The sequence below is a fragment of the Gopherus flavomarginatus genome, chromosome 3, assembly GCF_025201925.1.
Source record: "Gopherus flavomarginatus isolate rGopFla2 chromosome 3, rGopFla2.mat.asm, whole genome shotgun sequence".
In the NCBI taxonomy this organism is placed as follows: domain Eukaryota; kingdom Metazoa; phylum Chordata; order Testudines; family Testudinidae; genus Gopherus; species Gopherus flavomarginatus.
The window spans coordinates 113,070,570-113,083,720 of NC_066619.1; the positions used below are offsets into that span (position 1 = coordinate 113,070,570).

General features: G+C 37.3%; 1 protein-coding gene across 2 annotated transcripts in view; it reads right to left on the reverse strand.

Annotated features, from left to right (window-relative positions):
• Positions 1 to 13,151, reverse strand: part of KDM4C (lysine demethylase 4C) — a 443,189-nt gene that overhangs the window by 332,039 nt on the left and 97,999 nt on the right. For both annotated transcript variants that reach the window (XM_050943102.1, XM_050943101.1), the window contains one exon: positions 3,546 to 3,649. In XM_050943102.1, the coding sequence (XP_050799059.1) occupies positions 3,546 to 3,649 (104 nt within the window). The remainder of the gene's footprint in view (positions 1 to 3,545; positions 3,650 to 13,151) is intronic.

Genomic DNA, 13,151 nt, shown 5'->3' on the forward strand with positions numbered 1-13,151 from the left:
TCCTAACACTCCATTAGCACTTATTTTACTGAGGGTTTTTGAACAGTATTGAGGATATTGAAAGGATGTTGCTACAGCACTTGACTAGAATTCTACCCAGAGGGTGTGAAGCATCAGGTCTGGGAAAAGGTACTCAAGTAGCACTGGACAGTGAAGCTTTAGCACCACTTTATGCAGTAAACAAGGATTTATCCAAAGGATCACTTTTCCTTACAAAATACAATGGAGAGTGATTCAGTGGAAAGAGACTGCAGCCCACTGATTCAATAGATTAAGTTATAGCTAGGGAAAAAAAACAATGAAACTACAAAATATACAACTATATTTTGTACAGTATAGTCATTTTCATATAAACAGAATCCCCAAACACTTAAAAGTTGAATACCAGATAGTGAACAGCATGCAATATAAATTTTCAGGAAACAGTGGGCAGGAATCTCTCTTGCTAGCGGAGTAATGTGCACCTCTATGTGCTGTTTGGGTCTGCTCCATTCATCAATGGAGAACAGGCAGCAGAACCACTGCTTGCAATCCCCAAGAGTTCCCATCAGTTAGGGATTGTTTTACTTTCCATTGGGAGCTCCATTAGATCCCAGCCATCAAAGGCTGCAGAAAGGATGAGCTCACCGGAGGCTGCTGAACAGATGGCCCAGCCACATGCTCTCTTCAGCTGGCTGATAGGAGCTGCTTCATGGCATTAGTGATCAAAGAGTAAAGAGGTGAACGAAAATCCATATACTTCATCTGACATGCCCCCTTGACACTAAATTTAGGTCAGAAAATAGGGCCAGTGGAAAGAAGCTATTTGTTGTGAACAATACTTAAGGGCAGATGTTTGGGCACCAAGCAGTAGTTACTGGTTCATGGAAGACAAGGAGACCTTAGTGATCAGAGGGATGTCTTCCATGGGTCTAATAATGCTTTGCCTGAACAATGCAATCAGGTGAGACACTCACAAAAATGAAGAGAGATACTATGGTAAGGCAACATTGTGGTTGCGCTTTTAAATACAGTAAAAGGCAGAAAGTTCAAAGTTAGTAACTTTTACAGAGCCACCATAACAAGGTCACACTACACTTCTGTAGAAATGTATATTACCTTTAATGTCTTAAACTCTCAAGTATGATACTAACAGTTTTTGTATTTAATTTCCTCATTTGGACCCCACATATACACAAAACTCTGTTCTCACAATCATATGAATGTGGTGTGTGCATTCTGTGTTTGTATGCAACAAGAAACCCAAAGGAATGGCACTCCAGATACTGGCATGTTCTTGATATCACCACCATCACCGTACTTTTAGGCCAAAATGGAGTGTGTAGGGGGGGAAGATAGCAAAAACTACAATGAGGTAAGATTAAAGAATAAAAAAATCACACTTTATATACAAATATATAAACCATCCTATGGTTCCAGCATAAATGTGAAGCAATTGGACACTTTACATATGCATAAGCATGTGTATAAATATATAGTACACGAAACACACACCGTGATTGTGATTGGAATTTTCAAATCATGTTGCAGAGACGTATAAGAAAAAACATTCTCAGTGCCCGCAATTCCCAAATTTATCTTGTCATGCACCCCCCTACTGATGACAGTTTAGCAGGTGTTCTTTTGCAAAAAGCGGCAGTTCAGCTGTCACCTGGTAGGCGTAGGTTGACTTATCAGTGTTCAGCACATTTCCAGTTCTATCACAGCAAGCCACGAGAGATCACAGCCTGATTCTTTCTATTCACATTCTCACTGAATCCCATTAATTAAAACTGCACTTGGGTACAGGCTGCTTCTTCCTAACACTAGGAGACAGAACTAAATTTATTCTATTTAACTATTTAACACATTTTTTAAAAATAGAAAATGAGAAAGTCCAAGACACTGAAATAAAGCAACAGACCTTTTTGCTCTGGACTCACCTACCTACCCCAAACACAAGCCTGACAATGTTAAAAACAAATCTGCCAGCAAGGTTAAACTTTATGCTTCTACCATTTCCATATGCTGAAACATATACTGCTCAGATTAATGTTCATTAAATCCAAAACAATAGATCTAAATTCTGTGATTTTATTTGACACATTAGTGATAAATTACAAGGGTATAAAAAGAATCAGTAGTTACATTATTTCTCTTAACCTCATTTAATAATATCCCATAAATCTAAATTAAATAAGATAGGAAGCCCTACGCAGCCATACAATCTAGAGAGTGAAAAAGTGAGCAGCTGAGCATATATACATAGATCCTCCTGCTACCTATAAGTAAATAAATCACATTTGTGAAAACAGAGACAACAATCAAACAAAAACCAATGGGCTTATTCTGCAAGTGGATTTAGTGTGATAAAAATATAGAGGCTTATTGTTGGACTTCTCTATACACTTTAGAAAAGCTGGAGGTGGGAAATCAAGAATCCATATAATGATCGTAACTGTATAATGATCAGAGGGCTGCTAAATTTCAATATCACACAGACAAATGTCCAGCAAGGGGAGCTGAGTTAGGCTCACCAAGGTGCTGAACGAATCTTGGCATAGGTTGATGCCATTTAAAAAAAAATAACAAAAAACAAAACACTTTCACTGCCTTGCACCCACATGAAGTGCACACGTAGTCACAAGTGAAAAAGCTTTTAGGGAGAGAAGAGCTACGATCATGGGAAGAAAAAAAATCAAGTGGAGAGGAGGATACACGGGAGTATTTTAAATGTTTTTGCAAACAGCAAAGTACTTAATCCTTCTCAAAAGGAGATTTTTTTTAAATCAAGCCAAAGTTCTTTATTTCTCCTGCTTTATATATAACGTTCATGTTGTATACCCATTCTCAGTCACTATCGACCAGCACAAAGCAAAATAATAACATATGCACTAATTTTTTTAGAAAACAACCTGTCGCCCAGAAAAGGAGCATCTGATTATTTATTATTATTATGGTATTTCTAACTACATCTAAGTTGCATTAAAGTTTCACAATAAATACATTTTCAAACATTCATTCCATCTTCTATTTTCATCTGAAACTTATCACCACAAAAATGCAAATAAAAATTACACTGAATTACTTAAAGAAAACAAAGCAGGGTTCATATAAACATTTCTTTAAAAAGTTTTATCCAAACACACCACCATCTAATACCACTAATTTAAGAGTTGTATGAATTAATGTAGCAGTACCACTCTAAATAAATTTTTATTTACCAAATATCAAAAAATATTACATAATGGACTGTTGATGGCTTCAAAAATTAAGCTATTACTAAATGAGTTTGGAACATAAAAGTTTTTAATTTTCCAAGCTGTTTCATATTAAAATTATTATATTACATTTCAACGGGATTTGGCAACCTAACTCTCCCTTAGGCTCCTCTGAAAATCCCAGACTAAACCAAGAGAATAACCAAACGGCCCAGAAGCTTGTTTTAATAACAGTGATTCAGAATCTGGGCCTGAATAAAAAGATACTGTTCTGCTTTGCCTTTGTAGCTACACATACCTGGATACTAAGCACAGAGGCACATCATTAAATAAATTCTACGGTACCTTGTCAAAAGGAATTCCATATTTTTTCAATATAGAGGGAGAAATCAGCGTCATCTTATGGCGGAGAAAAGCATCACACCCTTGAGAACTGCTTGGGAAGAATCCTAATAAGGCAAAATAAGCAAAGTGAGTTTTCTTCAATTAAAACAAGAACAGGAAACTTTAATGGTATTTTGTTTAAAGCACAATAAACCATACAGTTGCATACTTTAGCTGAAATTTCTCTCTCATCATTGTCAATTAACAGCGATATCTACATAAAAAGCAAAGCTCTCTCCTATATAAATTAGCCTATTTTCAGGTCTTATTTTTTGCTAGAATTTAGGTTTAAAATAAGAGAAAAAAAACACTTCAATAATAATTTGGACCTCACTTGTCAGACTTTTTGCTTTCATAGTGTTTCCAGTTTACTGAGGGAAGACAATTACTCCAAGGAATTAAAATAAAATATGTTTCCATCTCAAACAAATTGACACACATCATTTGTTGAATCTTCAATTTTTATTCCCTGACATTTCTTTGTTCAAGGCTAATCCTAATTTTTCAACTATATTTATATAAAGCTTGGAGGTTATGGAGGCAGTAGCTCAAGCCATTTCTTTACTGTGACGACAGCTGATGCTCAATGGCTAGCTGAAGGTGTTTCCTCCCAATCTGGCTGACAGCCAGCACTGAATATTCGTGCCACATGCCTCCTGATGGGTCAGTGTGGCAATGTCATCAGCAAACAACTGATGTAATATAGTGGTTCAGCACATGACAAAATTTTGTTTAAAAATTAAGGTTAATTCAAACCTCTCCCCCAAATATGAGACATAGCTAGATCAGATAGCAATGCTGTTCTAGATGGAGGAGAAAGAGGTTGATTTCCATCACTAAAAACAAAGTTACCCTCCTTTCTGAAAGTCTGGATTCTGTTCCAAGACCCCTCTACACACTTCCTCTTTAATCTTAGGCATGTCACTTATCTCTCTGCACCTCACTTTCCCCACATGTAAAATGGAATGTTCTTTGAGTTCTACAGAGAGCTATTTAAAAGGTTAAATACCATCTTCATTATTTATAATCAGTCTAGTCATCCTGCGCTGTTCATTCAGTGATGGCAGAATCTGGTTTGTGATATCAAAATGTGACATAACTGAAATAAAATATAGTGCTACAAAGACTGGATTGTAACATTATTGAATGAACCAGGTGAGAGGAGTAGGCAAATTATAAAGAAGACAACTCTGTTCGCCGTAGTTACTCAGTGATCAGCAGTTGCGAGAAAGTCTTTACAAGAGAAAAGTACATGGCATTAATGACAGATCTACTGAGGATCACTGAAATTCACATTGTTCGCAATCAAGCAAACATATTTGATTTTAAAATACCTAAGGCAGATCATTTCAAAATAATTCATTTTGGCCATTTCAATTTAGTTTATTATTTATATAACCTTCATAATATACTATACAGTATGTTTTGCAAAATGATTGATGTCTCAGTAACAATAATTCATTGCACTTATATAGTATCTATCATACAAGTATCCCAAAGCACTTTACAAAGAGGGAAACCAGCTCAGAAAAGTTACATGACTTTCCAATGGTCACACAGCAAGTTTTTGGGGACCATTCAGGAGCAGAACCCAGATGTCCTACCTTCCACACATCCGCTTTAACCCCAAGAGACCATACTGTCTCAAGTTCAGTACAGAAGATTTCACTAAGCATTCTGCTATTAGATACAAGGTGAAATGTCTGCTGTTTTATGAAAATTAATGGGTTTCTTAACTAAGGAATCATGAATTAGGAAGGCTCTACTGCAAAGAAAAAGTACATGACAATGAAAGAGGATGGAAGGGGTTGGTAACTTTAGTTTGTAAATTTTGTCATAATATGGTATTTACATAAACAAATAAAAAACAATCTGTATTTTATGATATAACTGGCTTACAGGGACAAAACACATTTTCCCTTTGTCATACTCACATAACAAAAGTAATTGCCATTTTTCCCCAATGATAACCATATTCTAATCTGTTTTCTCTCATATATGAATGTCAAACAGATGGTTAAAGGTTAATGTCTCTTTTACCTGTAAAAGGTTAAGAAGCTCAGTGAACCTGGCTGACACCTGACCAGAGGACCAATGGGGGGACAAGATACTTTCAAATCTTGGTGGAGGGAAGTCTGTGTTTGTGTTTTTTTTGTTCGCTGTTCGCTCTTGGGGCTAAGAGGGGCCAGACATGCAACCAGGTCTTTCTCCAATCTTTCTGAAACAGTCTCATGTTCAAAATAATAAGTACTAGCTAGAAAAGACTGATTAGTCTTATGTTTGTTTTCTTAACTTGAATGTGTATTTCGCTGGAAGAATTTTTAACTCTGTTTGCTGCAATCTGAATTTCAGGCTGGGGTGGGGGAAGTCCCTTTAGTCTCTATGATCTAAATATCCTGTAAACATTTTTCCATCCTGATTTTACAGACATAATTTTTACTTTTTTCTTTCTTTAATTAAAAGCTTTCTTTTTTAAGAACCTGATTGCTTTTTTTCCCCTTGTTTAAGACCCAAGGGGATTGGGTCTGAACTCACCAGGGATTGGTGGGGGGAAAGGAGGGCGGGGAGGTTAATTCCTCTCTGTTTTAAGATCCAAGGAGTTTCGATCAGTGTAGTTTCTCAGGGTAGCCCAGGAAGGGGAAAGTCTGGGAGGGGGAATGGTTTATTTCTCCTTGTTTTAAGACCCAAAGGGTTTGGGTCTTGGGTTCCCTAGGGAAGGTTTTGGGGGAACAGAAAGTGTGCCAAACACTGTATTTTGGCTGGTGGCGGCGCTATCAGGTCTAAGCTAGGAATTAAACTTAGAAGGGTACATGCAGGTCCCCACTTTTGGAAGCTAAAGTTCAAACTGGGGGAAAAATACCTTGACAACGAACATATAAAGGACATGATAGATAAATGAGTTAGGATAAAGTTACCATTTAATTACAAAAATCTGCTCACCACACCACTGCATGAAAGAGAAAGGAAAGTGCATGCCAAAGAAGTCCATTTTATTCATCCACTAAACTCCTGTGTAACACTCCACGTTATTCAGGTTGTCAACAGATATGCCAATACTAAAATCTATTTCTTAGCAGTTCATTTTAAATGAACCCATCAAACTTTTAAAATCTGTAGGTTTGTACTACATTACATGAATTACATTTTAAATTAAAATCAATGATGAAAGAAGAATCTATTTAATTCTCTTTCTATATGGATTTGTAATCAGGGCCCAAACAAATGTGGTGACTGGCCATAAGTTAACTTAAATTGGAAAATCACTGAAGGAAGGTAATGTGCAGTGTATTAAGTACTCTGCATCAGTTTATATTTATAATGAACCTCTAAAATTATACCTTCTATTATCTCACCAAAATCACTGTGTTCAATGTAAAATAGTTCAAATTTAAATAGGTTGAAAACTAAAGACAATATTTTCATAAATAGGATATATCCATATTTGGACATCTAAATACAAGATCCAAATTAAAAAAAAATAAAATAAAATGCTGAGCACCTAATGGGACCAAGATGCTCAGCCCTATTTAGGTGTCCAAAAATAAATGTAGATGATTAACTTTAGACTCTTATTTCTTTAAAACTTGTCCTCAATTGGTATTCTGCTCCACCAAGGACTCCTAATGGGTCCTCCAAAATAATTTCCAGTTGTATTTACAAGTTCACATTAACAGTCGCATGAAAAACAAACAAAAAAAAGAAAAGCTATTTGAAAACAATGTCTTGCTTTCAGTGTATGAGAGTATATCAGCAATATTATTTTAGAGAGTAAAAACAAGTCTTTATAATAAACTTTATACCCATTCAGAACAACTACTAGATTTCATTTCTATAAAGAGTGACACTTTATGTCTGCACAACTTTAAGAATCTATGGCGAAAATCTGGGAGATTCAAATTAGTAGGTTTAGAAGTCTACGCTCCAGGCCTCTTGAGAGGTTAGAGAACTTTTGTCCTCTGTGGGTCACCAACCAAAGACTGCCCAAAAATTACAATGTCCAAACTGAATTCCATTTGTCTTAAGCAAAATAATGTTTTATTGGCAACTGCATAAAAACAGTGAGAAAACGTCATTAAATGAAAGGATAGGTAAAAATAAACATACATGCTTAAAAATACTATAGAAAGCATTACCGGACTGGCACTAAACTTAGATACTAGACATTGAAATAACATCTGGACTCTTCTGTCAACTCTATATGAGAGAGAAAGCACATGCAGAGATTCTTTTGCCATTCAAAAAGATGGTTCTCTCTTTGGAGCACGTTCGCGCTTTAACAATAAGACATTTCCAATCATCCAATTCAGCTGTCTTAATACTCTTCAGGTCTTAAAATAATGAACAAACGTAGGGCAACATTCTCTCAGAATAACCAGTCTCCTTCCCTTCCATCCTAATCTACACCCTCAATCTGTTTTATTCTCCATGTCAATTCTCCCATTAAGGTCTATTAGGGTCTCTTAAAGACTCCAGAACAATCACCTGCACATATCTGCCTGGGCAGATTCTGATAAGCATATCAACTGTGCATTCCTTTCTAGCTGACTCCCCAACCCCAACAACACAAAGTTTCTTAGATAAAGGATATGAAGTTCAATTAAGATGCAAAGTTGTCATACAGATCTTTCACTACGCAAGAACTAGGAAGTCTATTAAGATTCCTTTGAATCTGAAGGGACTAATTACTGTGTCACATTTCATTAAAATTCAGTGCTGACTAATTTTTTCCAACAACAGCCATATAATTTTTTTTCTCTCTTTTGGAATTGTAAATAAAACCCAAAGACCTTTTTTTCAGAGCAGCCCTTGCAACGCAGTTTCACCAATTTATTTGGCAACACTGGTTAGCAAACTACTAGTGAGCTACTGAGACAAATACCAATGAGCCTCAGCACATGCATTTCAGTTGCCATGACGCAATCATAATAATCCTAATTTTAAAAGCCCCACTAGCTACCTGATATAATGCCCAGGGTTCTGTACAACATAATAAAGTAATTTACAATACATTGAAATGAACCCTGTAAAAGATTAACAAAAAACTGTCAAAAGGTGAGGTTAAAGGTTTGAGGACGGAGAAGAAATCAGTTGGGACCGAGAGTGATCAAATCAAAAACTCTTTGGAATAAAAAAAAAAAAACTGTACACTGAGATCCACTATAGTTAAAGCATAATCAGCTCAAGACACAAGGGTGGGGAAAAAACAGAGGGCAGTGACTGAGTGCACATATCTAAAAAGGTTAAGACATCAGGGACAGAAAAATCTAGTACACTGTTTTGGTGGCATGGATAAGTGTATCATTGAAAGTTAGAGAGCAACAGGATTGGGAACATAGGAAACAATGCAGCTCAAGAACCAGACTAGTGTATTCAAAACTTCTCTCATGACAGGGGTAAAGGGACACCAATATCCCTAGTATGGTGTCCTAGAGCAGGAATAATATTGCCGGTGAGACAAGAATTTCACTTGCACTGTTGGTGACCAGACCTTCGGGTACGACTGGATTCCCCACAAGTTCGGGCTGTTCTATTTGGATGGGCTACATCTCTCCAACATCACTTCCAGTACAGTTATCCTTGGTCCAGACTTGGCTCAAGATCTTTGTGACTTTTAGGTGGACAAGGTGCAATGAGCTGCAAAATTTTCCTCCAGGCAGAATGGCAGAGGCCCTGGGAGGGGTTTGCCTTTTTCTGAAGCATGGGGCACCGGTCACTTGCTGGAAGATTTTCTGCACCTTGAAATCTTTAAATCACGATTTGACGCCTTCAATGGCTCAGATACAGGTTTGATACAGGAGTGGGTGGGTGAGATTCTGTGGCCTGCATTGTGCAGGTCAGACTACATGATCGTAACAGTCCCTTGTGACCTTTAAAGTCTACAATTGTATGAAAACTTAAATGACAATTTGCTAACCAGAATACTAGCTGCATCTGAGGGCAAGCAGTACACATGTATACAGGACAGCATGGCACTGGGGACCTTAAGGCAACAAAAGGTTTCAAACACTGAGGGAGAGCAATCTCACAACTGGGATCAGCTGAGAAAAAGGTTGTATTTACCTCTTGCTTGATAGATAAACCAAACCACTAGGGAACAATGAGCACTGTCAGCTGTAGGGCTCAATTTTTCATTTTGGAAATGGTGACCCATATAGCACAGGGCTCTATATCAGATGGCAAAAGTCTCAGTCTAACGGCTGGGAATCAGGTCTCTCAAACGGTTTACAATTTGTTTTGTCAGGGACAACTGGAAAACACGTCCATAGTACAAGGAACACTTGCACAGGATCTTCAGTTAAACTGCATTGCTATGATCGTATAGAGCCAGATAGCGATATTACTACCTCAAAAAGAGTAGTGCCTTACTCCACTAGCAGCCCCACTGACTCCAACAAGACTATTAGTGGTGTACGGTACTATTCAATATGGGTAAGAATAATACAACCCAGCCCATAACAAAGTTGTGGCTTTACAACGGAACAGAAATATCTTCTGAGGTCAATCTCAAATGCAGATTCATAGGTTAATAGATCCATATAATCCAAGGCCAGAAGAGACCACAGTGATCATCTAGTCTGATCTCCTGTATAATAGAGGCCAGAGAACTTAGCCAAAAAAATTCCTAGCGCACATCTTTTACAAAAACCTCCAATCTTTACTTAAAAGCTGTCTCAGTGTTAAAAATCTACATCTTATTTCCAGTCTAGCTTCAACTTCAACCATTGGATTGAGTTACATCTTTCTCTGCTAAAAGAGCCCATTATTAAATAGTTGGGCAACAAGATCGGGGTGGTCAACCTGAGCCTGAGAAGGAGTCAGAATTTACCAATGTACACTGCCAAAGAGCCACAATAATACATCAGCAGCCCCCATCATCCCGACCTCCCTCCCGCTCCCAGTGCCTCCTGTCCACCGACAGCCCCGATCTGCACCTCCCCCTCTCTCCCGATAAGCTGTTTCTTGGCATATAGGAGGTGAGGGGGGAGTAGGAGAGGGAGTAGCAAGGGCATGGCAGGCTCAGGGGAGGGGGTGGGAAGGGGTGGAGTGGGGGCAGGGCTTCTGGCAGAGCCAGGGATTGAACAGCAAGCACCTCCCGGCACACTGCAAGGTTGGCATCTGTAGCTCCAGCCTTGGAGTCAGTGCTTATACAAGGAGCCACATATTAACTTCTGAAAAGTTGCATGTGGCTCTGGAGCCACAGGTTGGGCACCCCTGATATAGATACTTAGACAGTAATCAAATAAACCCTTAACCCTTAGCCTTGTCTTCGTTAAGTTAAATAGACTGAGATCCTTAGGTCTATCACTCTAAGGCATGTTTTCTAATCTGTTACTCATTATTGTGGCTCTTTTCGGTACCCTCTTCCATTTACCAACAACCTTCTTAAACTGTGGCCTCTAGAACTGGACACTGTATTCCAGCAACAGTTGTACCAGTACCAAATATAGAGGTAAAATAACCTCTTGAACCCTAATTGAGATTTCCTTGTGTGTGCATCCCAGGATCACATTAGCTCTTTTTGACAGTGTCACAATGGGAGCTCATGTTCAGGTGATTATCCACCACAAGACCCAAATCTTTTTCAGAGTCACTGCTTCCCTGAACAGAGGACCAGTCCTGTAAGTATGGCCTATATTCTTTATTCCAAGATATTATATATATCCAATTTGTGTGTTATCCGCACACTTTATCAGTGATGATTTTACAGTTACTTCCAGGTCGTTGACAAAATGTTGAATAGCATAGGGGCCAAGAACCATACTGGAAACAAGGGCACTGGAGCCCTCTCAAAAGTAGGGGGGATGGGGACCCTGCCCACACAATGCCCTGCCCCTGCTCCCCATGCCATGCCCAAGCCAGAATGTTAGAATGTTAACATATAACCAATTCTTAATGTATTAACCCTTTGAAAGTTAATGCAAGAAAAATGAAACATTAGGAGGATGATCGTGTATGGTCATAGTGACCTCTGGAAGACAGTAACAATCTGTAAGTACAGACTGTTACAGTCACAGAAGAGGGCAAGTGCTGCTTGCAATAAATGAGTGTTATTATACACTGATGTATATGCATATATAATAATCTAAAGTTTATCTATTCATTTCCATCTCTACTAACTTTGACTAAAATAAAATTATCATTTGACGAAAGCTTTAACTCTTCAGCAACCACAAATTTTCAGTTTTTGCAACCGTGAGGTGACAGATAGACATAGACAGATAAAGATATCTCAAGTTCCGCATTAAATTGCACGTCAATAACTATTTAATTTTATTCATAAATGATAGTTATGAACTTCTGTATTAAGTAGATCAGCTTATACTATATACTGTAGTTCTGAAACATTCAAAATACTTACAGTATGTTACACTCTGCCTTAGTCCCTTTGTATAACATAACTGAACACTTCAGATAGATGTTGCCTCTTTTCTAAAATAGCCTATACAATTAAGGAATCTATTTAAAGAACCTGAAAATCTTTCAAACTGACATTTATGATTTGCTGCTCTGCCTCTATTTTCCAACCAACTTTATCAAACAAAAATCCTTACAATTCTATGGTATTACAGATGAACATAACAACAAGTTTAAAAATTGCAATAACAGCTCACTTGAGATTTTTATTACATTTATGTCCACATAAAATTGGAAGAAACTATATAAATGAGAAAGCAGCTGAAGGGCAAAATCAAACTGCTGCCTTTATTAGATGCAAGTCTAATGTCTTTCAGATAAAATATTTGTAGGTGCCACAGTCAATCAAGATTTCAGTGGAAACCAAAGATGAAAGCATTCATGCATAAAAGGCAAATGTGATAATTATGATGTGCAGACAAGATAATGGAAAATCTCCTAGCCTTTCTTCAATCTTATGTATCAAGTACTGCTTTGCCCTAGACAACCTGTAATGCTTCATCACATTTAATGCATTATTTTATTTTAATTATTTAGGAGTATTCAATTAATTCAGTAGGCATCTGGTCAGCAAGACTAAACCTCTGAATCATGCAGCTTTTTAGCTGTTGCATTTCCACAAGAAATATGCCACAAAAAACAGGTTTTGAATAAACATGTAATTAAGTATGAAGTCATCATCATCCCCTAAGTTTATTAACCTTTACTGATTAGATAAATTGCAGCCATGTGGCTGACATGACATTTTCATCATTTTAAAACAGTTTACTTTAAAACTTTGACCATATTTTAATGGGAAGTAACTACATCATGAAGATCACAGATGCCTCTTTCTCAAACTCCACTAGCAACAAAATAATACAGAATTATGGAGCAATCATTAAAGAAAATATGGGGAAATATAGTCAGAGGGAGTAAAAAGTTCATTACATGTGTAAGTAAGGATTATAATAATCACCTTCCATGTCCTACTCTAATCTACTATCCAGACCCAGGGACTCATCCACTTTAATATTCATGAGAATAGTTTGCTCCTGCCAGAAGTTCAAGATTACAATTATGTTGGTATTATTTATAATGTATTGGGCTATTAGTACATACGAGCTTTATAGTTATTAGTATGGCAAAACTTTCATAATAGAACGACAAGTG